The following is a 21446-nucleotide window of genomic DNA, read 5'->3' as shown; positions in this document are numbered from 1 at the left end:
AAACTTGCAGTTTGTTTCAGTGACCAGATGGCTGTTGAGCCCCTTCTGTAGGCCAAGGTCTGTGACAAATGAAAGGAATCCAAAGGTGAATGAAGCAGTCTTTTCATCAAGGAGATTATAGTAGGCGGAGGAGGCAAACATATAAACAGTTAATGATGATGGTCTGTGTTAACACCAAACTAGTCTTAGGGTGGGGAATGCTGGTAAAAGGAAATATCAGACTTGCCTAGCCAAGTTGGAGCTTGTTCTAAGTGGAGATACTGGAGCTAAATTGTGAACACACACAAATGAAAGCATGGAGGTTCATGTCATGTTTGATCCCTTAACTGGGATGTGTAATGAGAATGTACAGACTCACAATGCTGGAAGAGAAGGCTGGATGAAACAAACCATGACGGCCTTAAAAGCCATGTTAAAAAGTTTGTTTTTTAGCCCACTAGAGATTTCTTTTTAAATGTTATCATGGAGAAGTTTCATGATGTCATCTGTGTTCTAGGAAATAAGTACATTGTCAGAATAAAAATAGCTGGAGGCAGAGAGACCAATTAAAAGTCTGTGCAAAGTCCAGGTGAGACATAATTAACCTAAAAATGAGTATAGTAGCAAGGATATAGAGGAGAAAGACATATAAAAGATACTTCAGGAGTTAAATCAGTGAGAAAAAAAAAAGAAAGGGAGAAAATGGCACTGAATTACTCTGGTGCTTGGAATTGGCAAAGTAGTTGCGTTACCAACAGGGTAAATGTCTGGTGGAACAAGACCCAGTTTCCCCCACAGTCAGTCTCTCCCATCAGGAAGCTTCCAAAAGCCTCTTATCCTTATCCCTCAGAGGGCAGACAGAATGAAAACCACAGTCACAGAAAACTAATCAAACAGATCACATGGACCACAGCCTTGTCTAACTCAGTGAAACTATGAGCCATGCCATGTAGGGTCACCCAAGATGGGTGGGTCATGGTGGGAAGTTCTGACTAAATGTAGTCCACTGGAGAAGGGAATAACAAACCACTTCAACATTCTTGTCTTGAGAACCCCATGAACACTATGAAAAGGCAAAAAGATATGACACTGAAAGATGAGTTCCCCAGGTCTGTAGGTGCCAAATATGCTACTGGAGCAGAGTGGAGAAATAACTCCAGAAAGAATGAAGAGATGGAGTCAAAGCAAAAGCAATGCCCAGTTGTGGATGTCACTGGCAATGAAAGTAAAGTCCAATGCTGTAAAGAACAGTATTGCATAGGAACCTGGAATGTTAGGTCCTTGAATCAAGGAATCAAGGATGTGGTCAAACAGGAGATGGCAAGAGTGACCATCGACATTTTAGGAATCAGCAAACTAAAATAGACTGGAATGGGTGAATTTAACTCAGATGACCATTATATCTACTACCGTGGGCAAGAATCCCTTAGAGGAAATGGAGTAGCCTTCATAGTCAACAAAAGAGTCCGAAATGCAGTACTTGGATGCAATCTCAAAAATGACAGAATGATCTCTGTTCGTTTCCAAAACAAACCATTTAGTATCACAGTAATCCAAGTCTATGCCACAACCAGTAATGCTGAAGAAGCTGAAGTTGAACGGTTCTATGAAGACCTACAAGAACTTCTAGAACTAACACCCCAAAAAGATGTTCTTTTCATTATAGGGGACTGGAATGCAAAAATAGGAAGTCAAGACATACTGGAGTAACCAGCAAATATGGCCTTGAAGTACAAAACGAAGCAGGGCAAAGGCTAACAGAGTTTTGCCAAGAGAATGCACTGGTCATAGCGAAAACCCTCTTCCAGCAACACAAGAGAACCCTCTACACATGGACCTCACCAGATGGTCAATACCAACATCAGATTGATTATATTCTTTACAGCCAAAGATGGAGAAGCTCTGTTCAGTGAGCAAAAACAAGACCAGGAGCTGGCTGTGACTCAGATAGTGAACTCCTTATTGCCAAATTCAGACTTAAATTGAAGAAAGTACACTAGACATTCAGGTATGACCTAAATCAAATCCCTTACGTTTATACAGTGGAAGTGACAAACAGATTCAAGAGATTAGATCCAACAGACAGAGTGCCTGAAGAACTATGGACGGAAGTTTGTGACATTGTACAGGAGGCAGTGATCAAGACCATCCCCAAGAAAAATCAATGCAAAAAGGCAAAATGGTTGTCTGAGGAAGCCTTGCAAACAGCTATGAAAAGAAGAGAAGCAAAAGGCAAAGGAGAGAAGGAAAGATGTGCCATTTGAATGCAGGGTTCTAAAGAGTAGCAAGGAGAGATAGGAAAGCCTTCCTCAGTGATCAATGCAGAGAAATAGAGGAAAACAATAGAATGGAATAGACCAGAGAGATCTCTTCAAGAAAGTTAGAGATACCAACAGAATATTTCATGCAAAGATGGGCACAGTAAAAGGCAGAAATGGTATGGACCTAACATTAGCAGAAGATATTAAGAAGAGGTGGCAAGAATATACAGAACTATACAAAAAAATATCTCCGTGACCCAGATAACAATGATAGTGTGATCACTCACCTAGAGCCAGACATCCCGGAATGCAAAGTCAAGTGGGCCTTATGAAGCATCACTATGAACAAAGCTAGTGAAGGTGATGGAATTCCAGTTGAGCTATTTCAAATCCTAAAAGATCATTCTATGACTCAATATACCAGCAAATTTGGAAAACTCAGCAGTGGCCACAGGACTGGAAAAGGTCAGTTTTCATTCCAATCCCAAAGAAAGGCAATGCCAAAGAATGCTCAAACTACCACACAATTGCACTCATCTCACACGCTAGGAAAGTAATGCTCAAAATTCTCCAAGCCAGGCTTCAATAGTATGTGAACTGTGAACTTCCAGATGTTCAAACTGGATTTAGAAAAGGCAGAGGAACCAGAGATCAAATTGCCACCATCTGTTGGATCATCAGAAAAGCACGAGAGTTCCAGAAAAACATCTACTTGTTCTTTATTGACTGTGCAAGCCTTTGACTGTGGATCACAACAGACTGTGGAAAATTCTGAAAGAGATGGGAATACCAGACCACCTGACCTGCCTCCTGAGAAATCTGTATGTAGGTCAAGAAGCAACAGCTAGAACTTCACATGGAACAGCAGACTGGTTCCAAATCAGGAAAGGAGTACGTCAAGGCTGTATATTGTCACCCTGCTTATTTAACTTATATGCAGAGTACTTCATGAGAAATGCTGGGCTGGATGAAGCACAAGCTGGAATCAAGGTTGCAGGGAGAAATGTCAATAACCTCAGATATGCAGATGATATTACCTATGGCAGAAAGTGAAGAACTAAAGAGCCTCTTGATGAAAGTGAAAGAGGAGAATGAAAATGTTGGCTTAAAACTAACATTCAGAAAACTAAAATCAAGGCATCTGGTCCCATCACTTCATGGCAGATAGATGGGGAAACAATGGAAACAGTGAGAGACTTTATTTTTTTGAGCTCCAAAATCACTGCAGATGGTGACTGCAGCCATGAAATTAAAAGACTCCTGCTCCTTGGAAGAAAAGCTATGACCAACCTAGACAGCATATTGAAAAGCAGAGACATTACTCTGCCGACAAAGGTCCGCCTAGTCAAAGCTATGGTTTTTCCAGTAGTCATATATGGATGTGAGAGTTGGACTATAAAGAAAGCTGAATGCCGAAGAATTGAGGCTTTTGAACTGTGGTGTTGGAGAAGACTCTTGAGAGTCCTTTGGACCGCAAGGAGATCCAGCCAGTCCATCCTAAAGGAAATCAGTCCTGAGTAATCATTGGAAGGACTGATGCTGAAGTTCCAATACTTTGGCCACCTGATGCGAAGAACTGACTCATTTGAAAAGACCCTGATGCTGGGAAAGATTGAAGGCGGGAGGAGAAGGGGACAACAGAGGATGAGATGGTTGAATGGCATCACCAACTTGATATACATGAGTTTGCACAAGCTCTGGGAGTTGGTGATGGACAGGAAAGCCTGGCGTGCTACAGGCCATGGGGTCGCAAAGAATCAGACACGACTGAGAAACTGAACTGTGGAGCTGCAATCACTGCTTAGATTGCGGTGTCTCACCGTGACAGAATATCTGGTGTCACAGTGTCCTTCCTACAGTAAACAAAACACTGGAAAAATATATTTGAAATAAGATTTTCAACCATTTAGATAACAGACAACATACTTGAAAAAGAAACAAATTATGTAAGTTCTGTATTCCCAAGCTTTTAAAAGGCCTGTTCCAGACTGCAGTGCAGAGGTGGGAGCCCAGACAGAGCATGGCATCTTGCTAAATAGAGAGAGATCAGAGTTAAGGATTACATGAGACTGAGGTAGCTGAAATTTGTATTGTAGTGTATCTGAGAAGAACTTCAAAAATCTGCATCAGGGTCCTCTTGAATCCTTGTTCATGGTTACAGTAGGACCCCATGAGGTAATCAAAGACCAGCACTTGGAGAAAGAATGCCTACTAAAGCAACAGTGACACATAGGGCTGGGAGATATTCAAGTGCTGGCCACAGTATGATTGAACGCATATAAGAGAAACTTTAGAAAGACAGTGTTACTTAGAAATAGCTTATCTTTTCCTGGAGAAAATGTCACTTTAGAATCAAGCTAAGAAATACGAAGACTCACATCAAAAAGATCAAGATGATCTGCAAATAAACTTCTGTGTGGAACATCATAGAACTCTTTTAAAAAAGAAAAACAACAAAATCCAAAGCCCAGCAGTATAGTAAACATAATGTCCAGTCTACAGTTTTTAAAAAGGATACTAGATAGGCAAACCGAGTAAACATGATCCATAACCTGAGAAAAATCACAGAATGAAAATTCAATGGCTATAAGACAACTATTATAAACATATTAGAGGATGTATTGGAAACTTTCAACATAATGAGAGAACGAATTAAGAGACCCCAGTGGAAAAAAAGAAAACTATGAAAAGAAACTTGGAAAAATGCAGCATTGAAATGTATGATTCACTGGATAGGTTTAACACTAATTTAAACACTGGGATGATTCATTAAAATTGAAGTCAGGAATATAGAAACTTCAAACTGAGGCACAGAGAGGGGGGATAAATCCTGGGGGAAAAATGAGTATAGTCTGATTGGCCTGTGAAACAATATCTATCAGTCAATATATGTGTAATTGGAGGTGGTGCTAGTGGTGAGGAACTGCCTGCCAGTGCAGGAGACATAAGAGACATGGGTCCAGTCCCTGGGTTGGGAAAATCCCCTAGAGGAGGAAATATCAGCCCACTCTTGTATTCTTACCTAGAGAATCCCGTGGACAGAGGAGCCTGGCGGGCTGCAGTCCATGGGGCTGCAAAGATTGGGCCCTACTGAAGTTACTGGTCACACAGCACAGAGTACTATAAGAAGAGCAAAAAGAGATTGAGTGAAGAAAATTTACAGAAAATGATTGTAGAAATTTTTCAGAGTTTGAAAAATATACCTATAGATCCAGTAAGCTCAGCAGACTGAGGAACACACAAAAGCCACCCACATTAAAATCACACTTTGGTATATCACAACTGGGAAAAAAAAATCACCATGGTATGTCATAATTAAACTGCTAAAGATCAGTGATAAAATCTTACAATGCAGTAAGAGGAGAAAAAATAAATAATACATGAGAATAATGATAAAAATATATCACCAGCTTTCTGTCAGAACCAATGAAAATCAGAAGACAATAAAACAGTGCTAAGGGGAAAAATGGCTTAAACCTGTCAACTTAGAATTCTTTATTTAGTGAAATTTCTTTAAAAATTGGAGCAAATAAAAACATTTCCAGACTAAAAAGGTGAGAGACTTTGTTATCACTAAACCTGCACTATAAAAATGTTAAATGAAATTCTTCTGATGAAAAAAAATATGTACCAGATAGAAATTTGATAGAAAGCATACCAAAATTCTTATCTAAATGAGAGAGTGAAGAGGGTCAGTAACAGTAATAAAAAAGTAGGTAAATCTAAAAGATTATTCACATCATGAATTCTTTTAAAATATTTGATTTTTGAAATCAAACAATAACAATGTAGAAGTAAAATATGTGACAGTAATAACACAGTGATAATGTATGAAGTTCTTACCCATAATATATTATAATGTTATTCAGGGTTAAATTGTTGGAAGTTAAAGGATCATAGGAGTTTCCCTGGTTGCAGAGTTTGGGCAGCAATTGAAAAAAATAAGTTTAGCTAATCAACAAATTGAGGAAAGTAATTGGGCACTGAAGATATATTCAATACAAAATAAAGCAGAACTAAAGAAAGAGCAGATGGAACAAATAGAAAACAAATAAATTGATAGCCTTAAACTCAAACACATAAAAATAATTGCATTAAATGGAAATGGACTAAACACTACAAAAAAAGAAATTGTTAGTTTGAATAAAAAAGTGAGACACAATTGTATTCTATTTATAAGCAATGCACATTAAATTTAAAAACACAGATAGGTTTAAAACAATTTAATGACAAAAGATATATCTTGCAAACATGAATTATAAAAATGTTAGAGTAGCTGGATAAATATCAGTCAAAGTAAACTGCAGGACAAGGAATATTATGTAAAGAGGCATATTTCATAAGGATAAGGGGATCAAATCATGTAGAAGATAGAACAGTCCTGAATATGTACACACCTCATAACAGTGCTTGAAATTGCGTGAAGCAAAAACTAACAACTGAAGAAAGATAAATGCTCAATTATAGATGAAGATTTCAACACTCCCCTCTCAGAAATTGACAGAAAATCAGTAAACTTGAAAAATGCTATCAATCAACCTGACTTACATAACATTTCTAAAATGTTTACTCAGACAGCTGCAGAGTAACACTGTGTTCAAATGCACATTGAATTTCTACCAGTATATATGATATATTAGGCTGTTTTATTCTCAGCAAAGTTAAAAAGACTGAAATTATGCAAAGTATGTTCTGTGACTATTAAAGTTAATAACAAAATAGGTAATTGAAAAATCCCCAAGTACTTGAAAATAAAGCAGCATACTTCTAAATAACCTATAGGTAAACAAAAATTACAGGGAATATTAGAAAATAATGTAACTGATATTTTACTAATATTTTACTAATTTTAACTAGTAGTGAAAATAAAGCATACCAAAATTTGTGAGATGCATCAGAGGTATCTAAAGTATTCAGAAAGAAGTAATCAAGAGAATAAGTCAGTAAAATGGGAAATGGACAATGGAGAAAAGAATCAACAAGACCAGGTGTGGATTTTTAAAAACTATTTAGTAAGTGATAAACCTAGACTAATCAAGCAAAAGACAGACCACACACACACAGTGTCAGTATGAAGATGAGATGTAAAGGAAAAGGAAAATAAGGGAATATTATGAACAATTGTGAACTTCCCAGGTAGCTCAGTGGGTAAAAGAATCCTCCTGCAGTACAGGAGATGTGGGTTCGGTTTCTGGGTTGGGAAGATCCCCTGAAGTAGGGCATGGCAACCCACTCCAGGATTCCTGCCTGGAGAATTCAGTTAATACAAGGAGCCTGGCAGGCTACTATCCATAGAGTCACAAAGAATCAGACGTGGCTGAGACGACTGAGCACACATGCATGTGTGAACAACTTTATACTAATACATTTGACAATTTAGATGAAGTAGGAAATTTTTTTCAAAGAAACAGATTGCTAAAACTGATAAAGAAATAGAAAATCTGAGTAGCCTTGCATCTATATTTAGAAAATGAATCCATAATTTAAAACATTGCCACAAAGAAAATCCAGGTTCGGATAGATTTATGGGTAAGTCTCACCAAACATTTGAGGAAAAATAATGCTCTTAGATAATAAGGCAGAAAGAACATTGTCCAGTTCACTTAATAAAATGAGGCTAGCATAATTCTTATACCAAAACCAGGAAATGTAATTCCCAAAAGAGAACTATGAATCAGAATCACTCGTGAACATAGACTAATGGATCCTTAACATCATTACCAGGTGGTGTTTATCCAAGAATTCAAGGTTAATCTTACATTTTGATAATTAGTCAGTGTAATTTATCATGTTAACAGAATAAAGGGAAAAAATTGTAAAATCATCTCAGTGAATGTAGAAAAATCAATTGATGAAAATTCATCAGCCATTGTGATGGCTCACATCAAACTATTACCAGAAGGAAACTTGTTCAGCTTGATCAAAGACCACTATAAAAACCTACAGTTCAATCATATTTAATGATGAAATACTGAGTACTTACTCCTCAGATGGGGAACAAGTCTGACAACTTCTGATCAGCATTGTATTCAGAGTCCCCCTAGCAAGTGCAATAAGATAACAAAGATAAATTTTACAGCATACAGATTAAAATAGAAGTAAAAATTTCTGTCTTTGCAGACATAACCATCTTGTAGAAGATTCTAGGGAACCTACAAAAACCAAACAAAACCTAGTTAAAACAAGTGAGTTTAACAGGGTCACAGAACACAATGTCAGTATACCAAAATCAATTTTATATTTCTGTATAGATGTATTTATAGCCAGAAACAATTGAAAACTATAAATTTTAAAAACATTTACAACAGCATCAAAATATTCAAGAGTAAGTTTAACAAAATATATGTTAGCCTTTTATATTGAAAACTATAGAACATTGCTTAGAGAAATTGAAGACCTAAATAAATGGGAGCACGTTGTTAATGAATGAGAAGACTATATTTGTTAACATACCAATACTTTTTCAGTAAATCTGTAGATTCAGTCTGATCCCAGTTACACTCCCAGCAGGCTGCTTCTTTTTCTTTTTTCCCAGAATTTAATAAGCTACTTCTAAAATTTACATAGAAATTCACAGGTCCAAGAATAGCCAAAACCTTTTCAAAAAGTAAAATTTATATCTCATGATTTCAAAACTTCATGTAAGGTTACAATAATCAAGATATTATGTACCTGGCATAGATACCAGTGAAAAAGTTCAGAACACCCACACATGTATACATCAGCCAAAGCATCAGAGCAGTTCAATAGGCAGAGGAATTTTTTTTTTTTTTTGAGAACTGAAAATTCTGAGTATATGCATGAAAGAAAAATGAACCTCAACTCATACTTCATACCATTTACAAAAATTAATTTGAGATGGATTATAGATCTAAATGCAAATATGCAAAGCTACTTTAAGATGTTTGTTAGGGCCCAGAAAGCATTAACCATAATTAAGAAATTAATTGACAAAATAGGCTTCAATGAAATTTAAAACTGCATCAAAAAGATATTAAGAAAATGAATAAGCAAGCCAAAAAATGGGAGATGATATTCTTAATATATATAACTGACAACAGACTTTTATTGAGACTAGATCCTACAACTCTATAATGAGAAAACAAAACTTTTTAAGGCAAAAATAATTCAACAGAGACTTATACAGTTGATCAAATAAGTATATGAAGAAAAGCTCTATATTACCAGTCAGTGAAGTACAAGTTAAAAAAACAGTTACCTATACTACTTCACCCACTAAGAATGGCTAAAAGAGACAAGAAATACTAAATGTTGTTGAGATGTAAAGCAATTTCATGAATTTCTAGTGTAAGTGGAAAATGGTATAACTATTTGAAAATACTTTTGGAGGTTTCTCATAAAGTTAAACATTTGCCCTTTGATCCAACAGTTCTACTTCTTGCTGACTATCTAAGGAAATTAAAATACATGTATACAAATTTGCATTTCACAACAGCTTTATTTATGATGGCCAAAATGTTGAAATAACTCAAAAGTCTAACAGCAGAAGACTGAACAAATGGTGCTCTGTGCACAGAGTGAGGTACTACTCAGCAAAACAAGAATGAACTACCAATGCATGCATCAATACTGATGATCCTCAGATGTTAGCCTGAGTGTGAGAAGCCATTTACTGTGATTTCATTTATATAAACAGAATAGACAAAATTAATCTAAGGTGAAAGAAATCAGTGCTTTCCATTAAAAGGTATGAATGTGGAGACTGATTGGAAAGCTGCACAAAAGATCTTTCTGGGGTGATTGAAATGTTGTATACCTTTATGAGTTACGGTATGCAGATGTATGAGATGGTCAAAACTCATCAAACTGTATCCTCAAAGTGTATGCATTTCATGGTGTGAAAGTCAGAGAGCTTATATGGCTAATGTACATTGAGCATTTACCATATGCTAGACACTATTAGTGGAGAAAGCAATGGCGCCCCACTCGATACTCTTGCCTGGAAAATCCCATGGACGGGAGAGCCTGGTAGGCTGCAGTCCATGGGGTCGCTAAGAGTCGGAGACGACTGAGCAACTTCCCTTTCACTTTTCACTTTCATGCATTGGAGAAGGAAATGGCAACCCACTCCAGTGTTCTTGCCTGGAGAATCCCAGGGACGGGGGAGCCTGGTGGGCTGCCGTCTATGGGGTCACGCAGAGTCGAACACGACTGAAGCGACTTAGCAGCAGCAGCAGACACTATTAGAAGTGCTTACATGTATTTAAACATTTAGTCCTAACACCTCTGTGAGAGATGTGTCATTATTATCACCATTTTACAAATAAGGAAAGAGAGACAGAGAGAACACATAACTGCAAAGATTATATAACTAGTAAGTGGTAGAACTGGAATCCAAATCCAGACGGTTTGGCTCTAGAGCCCAAATTCTTGCATCCCTGGAAGGAATATATTTAAAAGGTGTTGTCACTAGAGGTTAGCTGGAGAGAGTTGTCAGATTAAGAAACAGAATATAGTTCAAATGTTTTTAAGTATTTCAGGGTAATGAAATTAAATCTCAAAATGTGACCACGTGACTGGATTAAGGCTTAAAGAGGAGAGAAAGGCTTTTGAAGGCAAGGCAGTTAAGGGACTTTTAGCGTGTCAAACAGTATATCAGAAGGTCAGATGAACCTGGTCCCAGTGTCTTCTGAGAATGTGTATAGGATGGTGTGGTTTTACTCAAGTGTGTGTTCTCAAGTGGTATGTCTGAGGAGGTATAAGGAGTGAGTAGAGAGTGATGTGAAGCTGAAAGGGTGGAAGGGCCTGTCTGTGCAATGCCTCAGGTTTCAGAGAAGGTAGGGTTCACAGTCAGAAGAGCAGACTCTGTCCCAGTGCCATGGTCCCATGGCTTCAGAACTGAAGGCTGTAGAACCACAGGTAAACTCCATAAGTGAACTTCAACTCTGGACTTGAAGGGGAAGTAATACCTCAGAGAAAAGCCAGGTTTCATTTAAGGTAAGGCGTGTAGGACCGTTAAACCGTATGTGTGCTCAGTCATGTCCGACTCTTTGCAGCCTCATGGACTGTAGCCCTCCAGGCTCCTCTGTCTATGGGATTTCCCAAGCAGGAATACTGTAGTGGGATGCCATTTCCTTCTCCAGGGAATCTTCCAAACCCAGGGATCAAACCCAATCTCTTCCATCTCCTGCACTGGCAAGTGGATTCTTTACCACTCACTAGTGCCATGTAGGAAGCTCGTAGGACCCTTAAAAGAATATAGAAAATCTATGTACTTTTCAGCAGTACAGATTTCTAAGGGCACAGTGAAAGGGTGACTTGAGGACTGGCAAGAGAATGATGGGACAGCTATTTGAGGAAGAGAGAGCTTGCTGGAGGAGGGTAGGAATTTGGAGGTAGGGATTGATTGCTGAACAGGTGTAGTGATGGTACTTCTGCAAGGAACTTGGTTTTCCTTGATGCAGTCATGAGCTACAACATTGGCAGCCCCCAAATTCCAGTCCTCAACTACATGCTTTCCATATTAAGGGGCTGCGGTGACTTGCTTTTCATGGGGAAATTACTTTTACATTAGTAATGGGTAATTACTTCTCCTGCCCATGTGGAAATGTCTATTTCAGTCTCTCTGCTTGTGTCACTTAATAAACACAATATGTTGATGAAAAAGATGGACAAAGTCATTGTAAGCAGATTTTCTGTTGAGAAGTTAAAACTGAAGTGAAAAATTATTTTAAAAGGCACAAGAATAAAAGTATTAAAAGCTTCTTTTTTTTTATTTTGGGAGCATGAAAACAGAATGAAGTTCTAAAATTCTGGAAAGAGATGTACTTTAGAATTGCTGGGTTACAAAATTGTAGTTTTTTGTTTGTCATTACTTTTTAGCAAGGCATTGCTGGCTAGCGCTGTGTACTGTTAACAATTCAGGCTCTTCATACAGGGGCAAAATGAATCTGATTATCTTCAGATCTTTCCCACAGTATTGGTAGAGAAAAGGGGCACAAGAAATCAAAAAAATTCAGGGACAACCAAGAGCTTATTATTGCATGCATTTGAGAGTGGGTGTGTGTGTGTGTGTATGCGTGTTTCACCAATACAATGAAGCCATATTGCCAAAACATGTCAGTAAAAACTAGAAGTTAAATTCTTTGAATCATGATTTCACCCTTTGGCAGTCAATTCTTTCATGGAAAATTCCATGTTGAAATTAAATAGCATAAACTCTCTTATTAATCCAAGCAACAAACTAAGCAGAACTGTCTCTTCTCTATTAAGACTGGTGTTTTTCCCGTGCATATTTCTCAAGGAGCTGTAATTGTAAATATTTTAGATCAGGAGCTCTTCCCTGCTGGACTAGAGTTTCACATAGGGGTAAAGTGATTAGAGATCAAGAAAAATGTCAGAAAAAGGAGATTTTAAGTGTGAATAATACCCAATGATAATGAAAATATTTTATGAGACTGACACGCTACCTACTGTGCTAACGAGGCACCTTGAAAATATTTTATAAAGATCAACTGTAATTCAGATAATCCACCTGTTGGTAGTAGAGAACTCAGAACACTTTTCCATAACTTTAGATAATATATCACAGAAATTATAAGAATAATGATTTATTTGTGAAAGCTTATGAAAATTGTAACCTTTACAAATATCAGCTTAACCAAAAAAAAAAAGCAAGCAACAAACCTCTATTTCTTCTAACCAAGGAAGATTTGTGAAAGTTATCCCTATCTTTTCCAAGAACTACTCCCATCTGTACTTCTAAAAGATGGATTCAGTAAATAACTTATCAGTACTTACACATTTATGAGGTTTGTTGAATGATGATAAAGTGAAAGACTGAAAATATGTATGCAGGCATGTATTTATATGCTTATCTTCATATACCCTTACACATGCATACCATTATTTGTTGAGTACTTTTCATGAAGCATTAATCTAGGCAGAGGAAATAAAAGCAGTTTGATTTGGGATATATAAAGTGTGTAAATCACATCACACCTGAAATCCAAGCAACAAAACCAAAAGTAAACATGTGGGAATACATCAAACTAAAAAGCTTCAGCACAACAAAAGAACACATTAACAAAATGAAAAGACAACCTATGAAATAGAGAAAAAAATCTGCAAACCATATATCCAGTAAGGAGTTAATGTCAAAAATATATGAAGAACTCATGTACCTCAGTAGCAAAAAATGAAAAAAAAAAAATCAGTTAAAGTGGGCAAAGGACCTAAATAGACATTTTCCAAAGAAGATATACAGTAGACCAACAGATACATGGGAAAATGCTCCACATCGCTAGTCACTAAGGAAATGCAAATTAAAACCACAATGAGACATCAGCTCGTACCTGTTAGGATGAATATCATCAAAAAGACAAGAGATAAATATGTATAAATGTAGAGAAGAGGGAACCCTTGTGCACTGTTGGTAAGATTATAAATTGGTATAGCCACTGTGGAAAACAGTATGGAGGTGCCTCAAAAACTTAAAAATAGAACTACCAAATGATCCAGCATTCCACTTCTGGGACATAGTCAAAGCAACCAGTAGCACTAACTTGAAAAGATATCTTCACCCCCATACTCACTGCAACATTGTTTACAATAGCCAAGACATGGGAACAACCTAAGTGTCCATCTGTGGATGAATAAAGAAGTTGTGGTATGTATGTACAAAGGGATATTTTTCAGCCATAAGAAAGTGAGAAAATCCTACCCAGTACAAAAACATGGATGGACCTTGAAGACATTATATGCTAAGTGAAGTAAGTAAGATAGGGCAAATTCTGAATGACCTCACTTATATGTGGAATCTAAGCAAAACAACACCAAACTCACAGAAAAGAGATCAGATTTATGGTTACTAGACACAGTGGGAGGCAGGGGTGGGCACTTCTGTAAGATAAGTAAACAGTGGGGATGACATTTTTCCACACTTTGTTGTGATCCACACAGTCAAAGGCTTTAGCATGGGCAATAAAGCAGAAGTAGATGTTTTTCTGGAACTCTTGCTTTTTCGATGATCCAACGGATGTTTGCAATTTGATCTCTGGTTCCTCTGCCTTTTCTAAATCCAGTTTGAACATCTGGAAGTTCACGGTTCACATACTGTTGAAGCCTGGCTTGGAGAATTTTGAGCATTACTTTACTAGCATGTGAGATGAGTGCAATTGTGCAGTAGTTCAAGCATTCTTTGGCATTGCCTTTTTCTGGGACTGGAATGAAAACTGACCTTTTCCAGTCCTGTGGCCACTGCTGAGTTTTCCAAATTTGCTGGCATATTGAATGCAGCACTTTCACAGCATCATCTTTTAGGATGAGCTATTTTGAAATAGCTCACCTGGAATTCCATCACCTCCACTAGCTTTGTTCGTAGTGATGCTTCCTAAGGCCCACTTGACTTCACATTCCAGGATGTCTGGCTCTAGGTGAGTGATCAGACCCTCATTTATGTGGGTCATGAAGATCTTTTTTGTACAGTTCTGTGTATTGTTGCCACTGCTTCTTAATATCTTCTGCTTCTGTTAGGTCCGTATCGTTTCTGTCTTCTATTGTGCCCATCTTTGCATGAAATGTTCCCTTCATATCTCTACTTTTCTTAAAGAGATCTCTAGTCTTTCCCATTCTATTGTTTTCCTTTATTTCTCTGCTTTGATCACTGAGGAAGGCTTTCTTACCACTCCTTGCTACTCTTTGGAACTCCACATTCAGATGGGTATACATTTCCTTTTCTCCTTTGCCTTTCGCTTCTCTTCTTTTCATAGCTGTTTGTAAGGCCTCCTCAGACAGCCATTTTTGCCTTTTTGCATTGCTTTTTCTTGGGAGTGGTCTTGATCACTGCCTCCTGTACAATGTCACAAACCTCCATCTATAGTTCTTCAGGCACTCTGTCTATCAGATCTAATACCTTGGATCTTTTTGTCACTTCCATTGTATAATCATAAGGGATTTGATTTAGATCATACCTGAATGGTCTAGTGTACTTTCTTCAATTTAAGTCTGAATTTGGCAATAAGGAGTTCATGATCTGAGTCACGGTCAGTTCCCGGTCTTGTTTTTGCTCACTGTACAGAGCTTCTCCATCTTTGGCTGTAAAGAATATAATCAATCTGATGTTGGTATTGACCATCTGGTGGTGTCCATGTGTAAAGTCTTCTCTTGTGTTGCTGGAAGAGGGTGTTTGCTATGACCAGTACATTATCTTGGCAAAACTCTGTTAGCCTTTGCCCTGCTTCATTCTGTGCTCAAAGGCCAAATTTTCCCGTTACTCCAGGTATTTTTTGACTTCCTACTTTTGCATTCCAGTCCCCTATAATGAAAAGGACATATTTTTGGATTATTAGTTCTAGAAGGTCTTGTATGTCTTCATAGAACCATTCAACTTAACTGGACATGGAACAACAGACTGGTTCCAAATCGGGAAAGGAGTACATCAAGGCTATATATTGTCACCCTCCTTGTTTAACTTGTATGCAGAGCACATCATGAGAAATGCTGGACTGGGTGAAGCACAAGCTGGAATCAAGATTGCGGGGAGAAGTATCAATAACCTCAGATATGCAGATGAAACCACCCTTACTGCAGAAAGCAAAGAAGAACTAAATAGCCTCTTGATAAAAGTGAAACAAGAGAGTGAAAAAGTTGGCTTAAAACTCAAAATTCAGAAAACTAAGATCATGGCTCAGGTCCCTTTACTTCATGGCAAATATATGGGGAAACAGTAACAGACTTTATTTTGGGGGTGTTCCCAAATCACTGCAGATGGTGACTGCAACCTTGAAATAAAAAGACACTTGCTCCTTGGAAGAAAAGTTATGACCAACCTAGACAGCTTATTAAAAAGAAGAGACATTACTTTGCCAACGGAGGTCCATCTAGTCAAAACTTTGGTTTTTCCAGTAGTCATGTATGGATGTGAGAGTTATAAAGAAAGCTGAGCGCTGAAGAATTGATGCTTTTGAAGTGTGGTGTTGGAGAAGACTGTTGAGGGTCCCTTGGACTGCAAGTTGATCCACCCAGTCCATCCTAAGGGAAATCAGTCCTGAATATTCATTGGAAGGACTGGTGTTGAAGCTGAAACTCCAACACTTTGACTACCTGCTGCAAAGAACTGACCCATTTGAAAAGACCCTGATGCTGGGAAAGATTGAAGGCAGGAGGAGAAGGGGATGACAGAGGATGAGATGGTTGCATGGCATCACTGACTCAATGGACATGAGTTTGAGTAAACTCCAGGAGTTGGTGATGGACAGGGAGGCCTGGCATGCTACAGTCCGTGGTGTTGCAAGGAGTCAGGCACGACTGAGCGACTGAACTGAACTGAACTGAGGGATGTCATGTACAACATGGTGACTGTTGATGAACTATAGTAAAGCTGTTAAGACAGTAGATCCTAAGAGTTCTCATCACAAGAAGAAATCTCTTTCCATTTTATTGTATCTGTGTGAGATGATGAATATTAACTAAACCTCTTGTAGTAATCAGTTCACAATACAAATAAATCAAGCCATCAAGCTGCACAGCTTCAACTTATACAGTGATGTTAGTTATTTCTCAGTAAAGCTGTGTGAGGGGAAAAAAGCATTTAGTAGGTAAGGGCCTGGTTTCCTGTACTCACCGTGGGTGAAGGAGGTTGACTCCAATTCCAAGCATTTTCTAAATGTAGAAAGACTTAAAATATTTATTTCAAAAAAGTGATAATTTAGAAAGCAGTTATTAACTGTGGAAATATGAGGAACTTGTATAAGGGGGGAAAGGTAATCATAGAGCAGCACTTGGTTCAGGTTTCATAATAGTTACATAGTCACAATAAGGAGAACACAGAATATAGCTTTTAAAGAAAAGGGAGAAAGAGAATGAGAGATAATTATCTTGGGAGGAAGAAGTCAGAAATTTAGGTGTGTAAATGAGCTAAAAGTCTTATTTACCATAATAAGTCAGCAGATAAATGTCTAAAATTGATGAATCAATGAATATTATTTAAAAATACAGAGAGAAGGAATGATTAAGAGTTGACAGTATGATTGGGTGAGTGAAAAAGTGACAGAGGGCTACATTTTGTGTAAAACTATTGGCATTATACTTAGCCTATATTTGCATACACTGTCATGATAAAAAAAAATTTAATTTTTTTAAAAGAAGCCTTTCTTGAACATCCCCACCTTCCCGCCCTCTGTACTCACTATACATAACAGATGCCACATGTCTGATTTCCTTCCCAGACTGGAAGGAGTTTTATTCAGTGCTCTATCCTTGGAGCTATGCCCAGTGTCTCAACACCTGATAAGCATGTAGCACCTATATGAAGGCTTCCTTGGTGGCTCAGTGGTAAAGAATCCACCTGCCAAGCAGGAGATACAGGTTCAATCCCTGGGTTGGGAAGATCCCCTGGAGAAGTCAATGGCAACTCACTCAAGTATTCTTGCCTGGAGAATCCCATGGACAGAGGAACCTGGCAGGCTACAGTCCATGGAGTCACAAAAGAGTCAGACACAATTTAGTGACTAAACAACAACAACCTATTAGAAAGAATGGATAAATGTGATTACTAATGGGACAAACCAGCTGAAAGATTGAAATTGGGGCATAATATTAAATTTTTAAGGAATAGGACCAGAATTTGTAACAACAGTCATAATGAAGAGGAAAAGTTAAAATTTTACATAACCTCCTGCTCCTTCTGCCTCTGTAACTCAGCTTGCTCCTTGCAAAGTCTGGATCCCTTAGATCACATAGTCTCAGAAAGTGGGGACTTAAAATACTATGATCTGGAACTTACCTCACTCACCCTTGTCCTGCTCTTTGCAATCGCCCAGCCCCTGCAAACTTGCTTAATCATGCCTGTCCATGTAAAGGTCAGGCATTCCCCTCCCCATCTTGATCACTGTTCCTTAAACCAGCCTATTAGCAGCTAGTGTTGCTCACTAGAGTAGGTCTATAAAAACTCTGTAACCCCTTTGTTCAGGGCTCAGACCTTAGAGTGTTAACGCCCAGGCCTGCTGGTATAATAAACCTGAGTTCTCCACCTCTTTGAGTGTGGTGCTTGGTTTCTCAATTACTGGTTTCTGCAACAATAATACTTGTATAATAATATTAATAATTATTGTTAGATAGCTGAAAACCCCAAAACTTCCATATAGCCTGCTTTTACCAAGCCATAGTGTTTTGCCATATGGCATGCATACTGAATTTGTCCTGTGCATTTCACTTCCTAAGCTAGCTAGCACTTCATGCTTAAATGACTGATAGACTGGTCTGCCTGTTTGTATTGTACCTCAGCCTTCTCCCTCAGTACCCCTCTACCACCCCAAGTATTCCTTCACTGAGGTTAATTCAGACTTCCCCACTTACTCTACTTTTCTTACATTCTCCTTCAAGAACCACAATGACACTTGACCCTCTGTGGTCCGCATTTCTCTCCTTGATCTTCCAACACCTTCACAACTTGGCCTCAATGCCCTGTCCCACATTACTTCCCACACCTTCCCAGAGTGCCTCCTGCTGGTTAGGCCAGCCTCGTTGTTATATCACACTCAGTCCTACCTCCTACGTTTCATTACACCAGGCTCCTTTCCCCCAAAAAAGATCAAAACAGTCCCATCACCTGGAAGTACAATGTTACTGTTGAGACATCTGCAAAGAAAATAATTTTCCGTATTTAATCAATATTTTACTGCACTCTTTTTTACTCTTGTACTGTGGAAACAAACTCAGATTCTCATCCATATTAAAACCAAGACTCTTAAATGGAATTTGACTTTTAAAATGACATTATATTTCCTTTGTCAATTAATATATCTCTCAATTTTGATAGATTAATAAAATAAACCTCATATAAAATGTACTTCTAAGCAAATAATGAAAGAGCCTATTATAAGCACAGACAATTTTAAATACTGCTTTTCCTTTAACTTCAAAAATGCTCTTTTCTGCTTTTGTCCTGCAGTTTTAAATGTCTTAATTTTTTACTAAATGATTATTTTCTCTTTTTCTTTAACTCAGTAAGACCATTTAGAGAATTCATCTGCTGAACTATTGAGGGTTCTAATTGTTTAATGGACAGAAATTAGGCCCTGCAAGAGTACTTTAAAAACTGGCAAATACAAGGCATAATTACAGAATCTTTAGAAGAATCTATTTCTGTACAATAGGTTAATTGGTAAGTAGACAGCACTGGCCACACTTTAGACCCAGCTTCCAATTTCAATTTCATCTTTGCTTTTTTTTAAACCAAATATAAGTGGCTAATTGTGATCAAATTAGTCCTCTTGAAGGAACAATTGGCTACTTATCTCTGATTTTCAAAATTTAAGTGGTCTAACCCATCTACAGTTAACTGCCTACAGATCTAGGATTATTTCTCTTAAGTTGTCAAAGCCTTGACTCATGATAGGAATTCTGTAGCCAGGTGACCAATCTGTAGTTCATATTATGATGATTTCTTTGGAAGAATCAAGATAGTTTTTAAGAAAATTGAAGCCGAAACAGATAGATTTACCTAAAGGGAAAAAATTGGTTTGGGGCTGGGTGACCCAGTTGATTGCCTCAACTCGCTGAACTTTCCACTTAAAGATGGCGTCTTCATTTATGTGACTGTAAAAAGTACTTACTCCTCTTTCCCTTTTTAATTCTAGTGGTGCAATCTATGCATTGACTTGGTGGCATTTACCAATGAAATATTCAAAGGAGCAGTTTTCCAGTCACTGGATGGAATTACTGTCTCAGCGAGTTGTAAGCTACGAAAGATCTTCACTTTAAAATACAAGCCTCAAGACACTGCTGATAAAGATGGTATGTTCAAACTACTATGAAGATTTTTTAGTTCTCCAGTTTTTAAAAAAGATAGACATGCCTTTGGAAAGTAAGAGTACAAGGTGTTTTTCTTTTTTTTAATTTATCTTTATTTAATTGTGGAAAGGACATTTAACATGAGGTCTATCTTAACAAATTTTATTGTTAATAAATGTTAGTTATTTTGACTATAGTTACAGTGTTATACAGCTGGTCTCTAGAGCTTATTCATCTTGACTGAAATAATAATAATAATTTTCTAATGATCATGGTAAGATAGAAGGATGGCTGAGATATTCCTCATATGATTTTTAAAGAGACTGGAAATATATATACAGGAATTACTCATTAATAACTATACTCTGCAGGGAACAGAGCCATCTAGAATTCATAAGGCAGCACAAACTCTCCTGCTAAGATATCTTAAACAACTAAAATATTGAGGGACTACTATTGCTGCTTTTTATTTTCATCTGGGATTACTTTTAACAAAATCAATTCTCCTAGAAGCCCAGGAAATAGGACTGCACATTAGATGGCAAAGGTGATTTCTTAGAAGTTTATATGTAGACTTTAGATTTGTGTTGCATCTGGATGAATGTCTGTGGAACAGATCACTGTGCCTATAAATTCACTTGGTAATAAAACACAGCAATGCATTTACAGCTCCCCAAAGAGATCAAAAGCCAGGAAGTATGGCTAGTCATCTTGTATACTACTTAAAGGCTATACAAGAAAGTGAAAGGTTTCATTAAAAAAAAAATAGCACCCAGTTAATAAGAAACTTCAAAGTTTATAGAAATATTGATAAATTTAGGTGAATTCCATATTAGATCATAAGAGATAAATGATAACCTAATTGAAATTTTTGATAAATGTAAGGAAAAAGTGAATCAAAACTTGACAGATTAAATACATGTTTTTGTCTCTGATTCCTTCTAAAGCTGCAATAAAATTATAACATGGGAATAAAAATGGTATAAACCCACCAGAGTGAAGAGGAGACAACAAAACATAAAAGATGTTCATAAATCTTGTCAGATTGAGATGTGACAACTGACTTGAAAGAGCAGAGAAGGCTGACGGTTTTAGTTTTACAGGGAGATTTACCGTGAGATTCATAGCATAGAACCTCAGGGGAGATGAAGAACTGACTGTCCTTAGGAGAGGGTTCAATACAAAGACATAGGAAGATCCTGCACTCACCTCCTCCCCTGGACACAAGAAATCTACAGCTGCATTTGGAATGAATTTCTTGGAAAGGGACCTTCAAATTGGATGAATAGTATCTCCACAACAAAGGATTTAAACAGCATCAAAGTTATGAGTGAGTGAAAAGTGAAAGTCGCTCAGTCAGGAGTCCAGCTCTTTATGACCCCATGGACTGTATAGTCCATGGAATTCTCCAGGCCAGAATACTGGAGTGGGTAGCCTTTCCCTTCTCCAGGG

General features: G+C 37.6%; 1 protein-coding gene across 19 annotated transcripts in view; it reads left to right on the top strand.

The window, feature by feature from the left end:
* The window catches only part of CFAP20DC (CFAP20 domain containing), a 261187-nt gene that overhangs the window by 98190 nt on the left and 141551 nt on the right, over positions 1-21446 (top strand). For 18 of the 19 annotated variants that reach the window (XM_043441990.1, XM_043441989.1, XM_043441972.1 and 15 more), the window contains one exon: positions 19841-19997. The exons of the other annotated variant lie outside the window; for it this stretch is intronic. In XM_043441990.1, coding sequence (XP_043297925.1) covers positions 19841-19997 — 157 coding nt within the window. The remainder of the gene's footprint in view (positions 1-19840; positions 19998-21446) is intronic. 19 annotated transcript variants of the gene reach the window in all.

The sequence above is a fragment of the Cervus canadensis genome, chromosome 22 (assembly GCF_019320065.1).
Source record: "Cervus canadensis isolate Bull #8, Minnesota chromosome 22, ASM1932006v1, whole genome shotgun sequence".
In the NCBI taxonomy this organism is placed as follows: domain Eukaryota; kingdom Metazoa; phylum Chordata; class Mammalia; order Artiodactyla; family Cervidae; genus Cervus; species Cervus canadensis.
The sequence above is the reverse complement of the archived record's forward strand: the minus strand, read 5'-3'. Positions and strand labels throughout refer to the sequence as shown.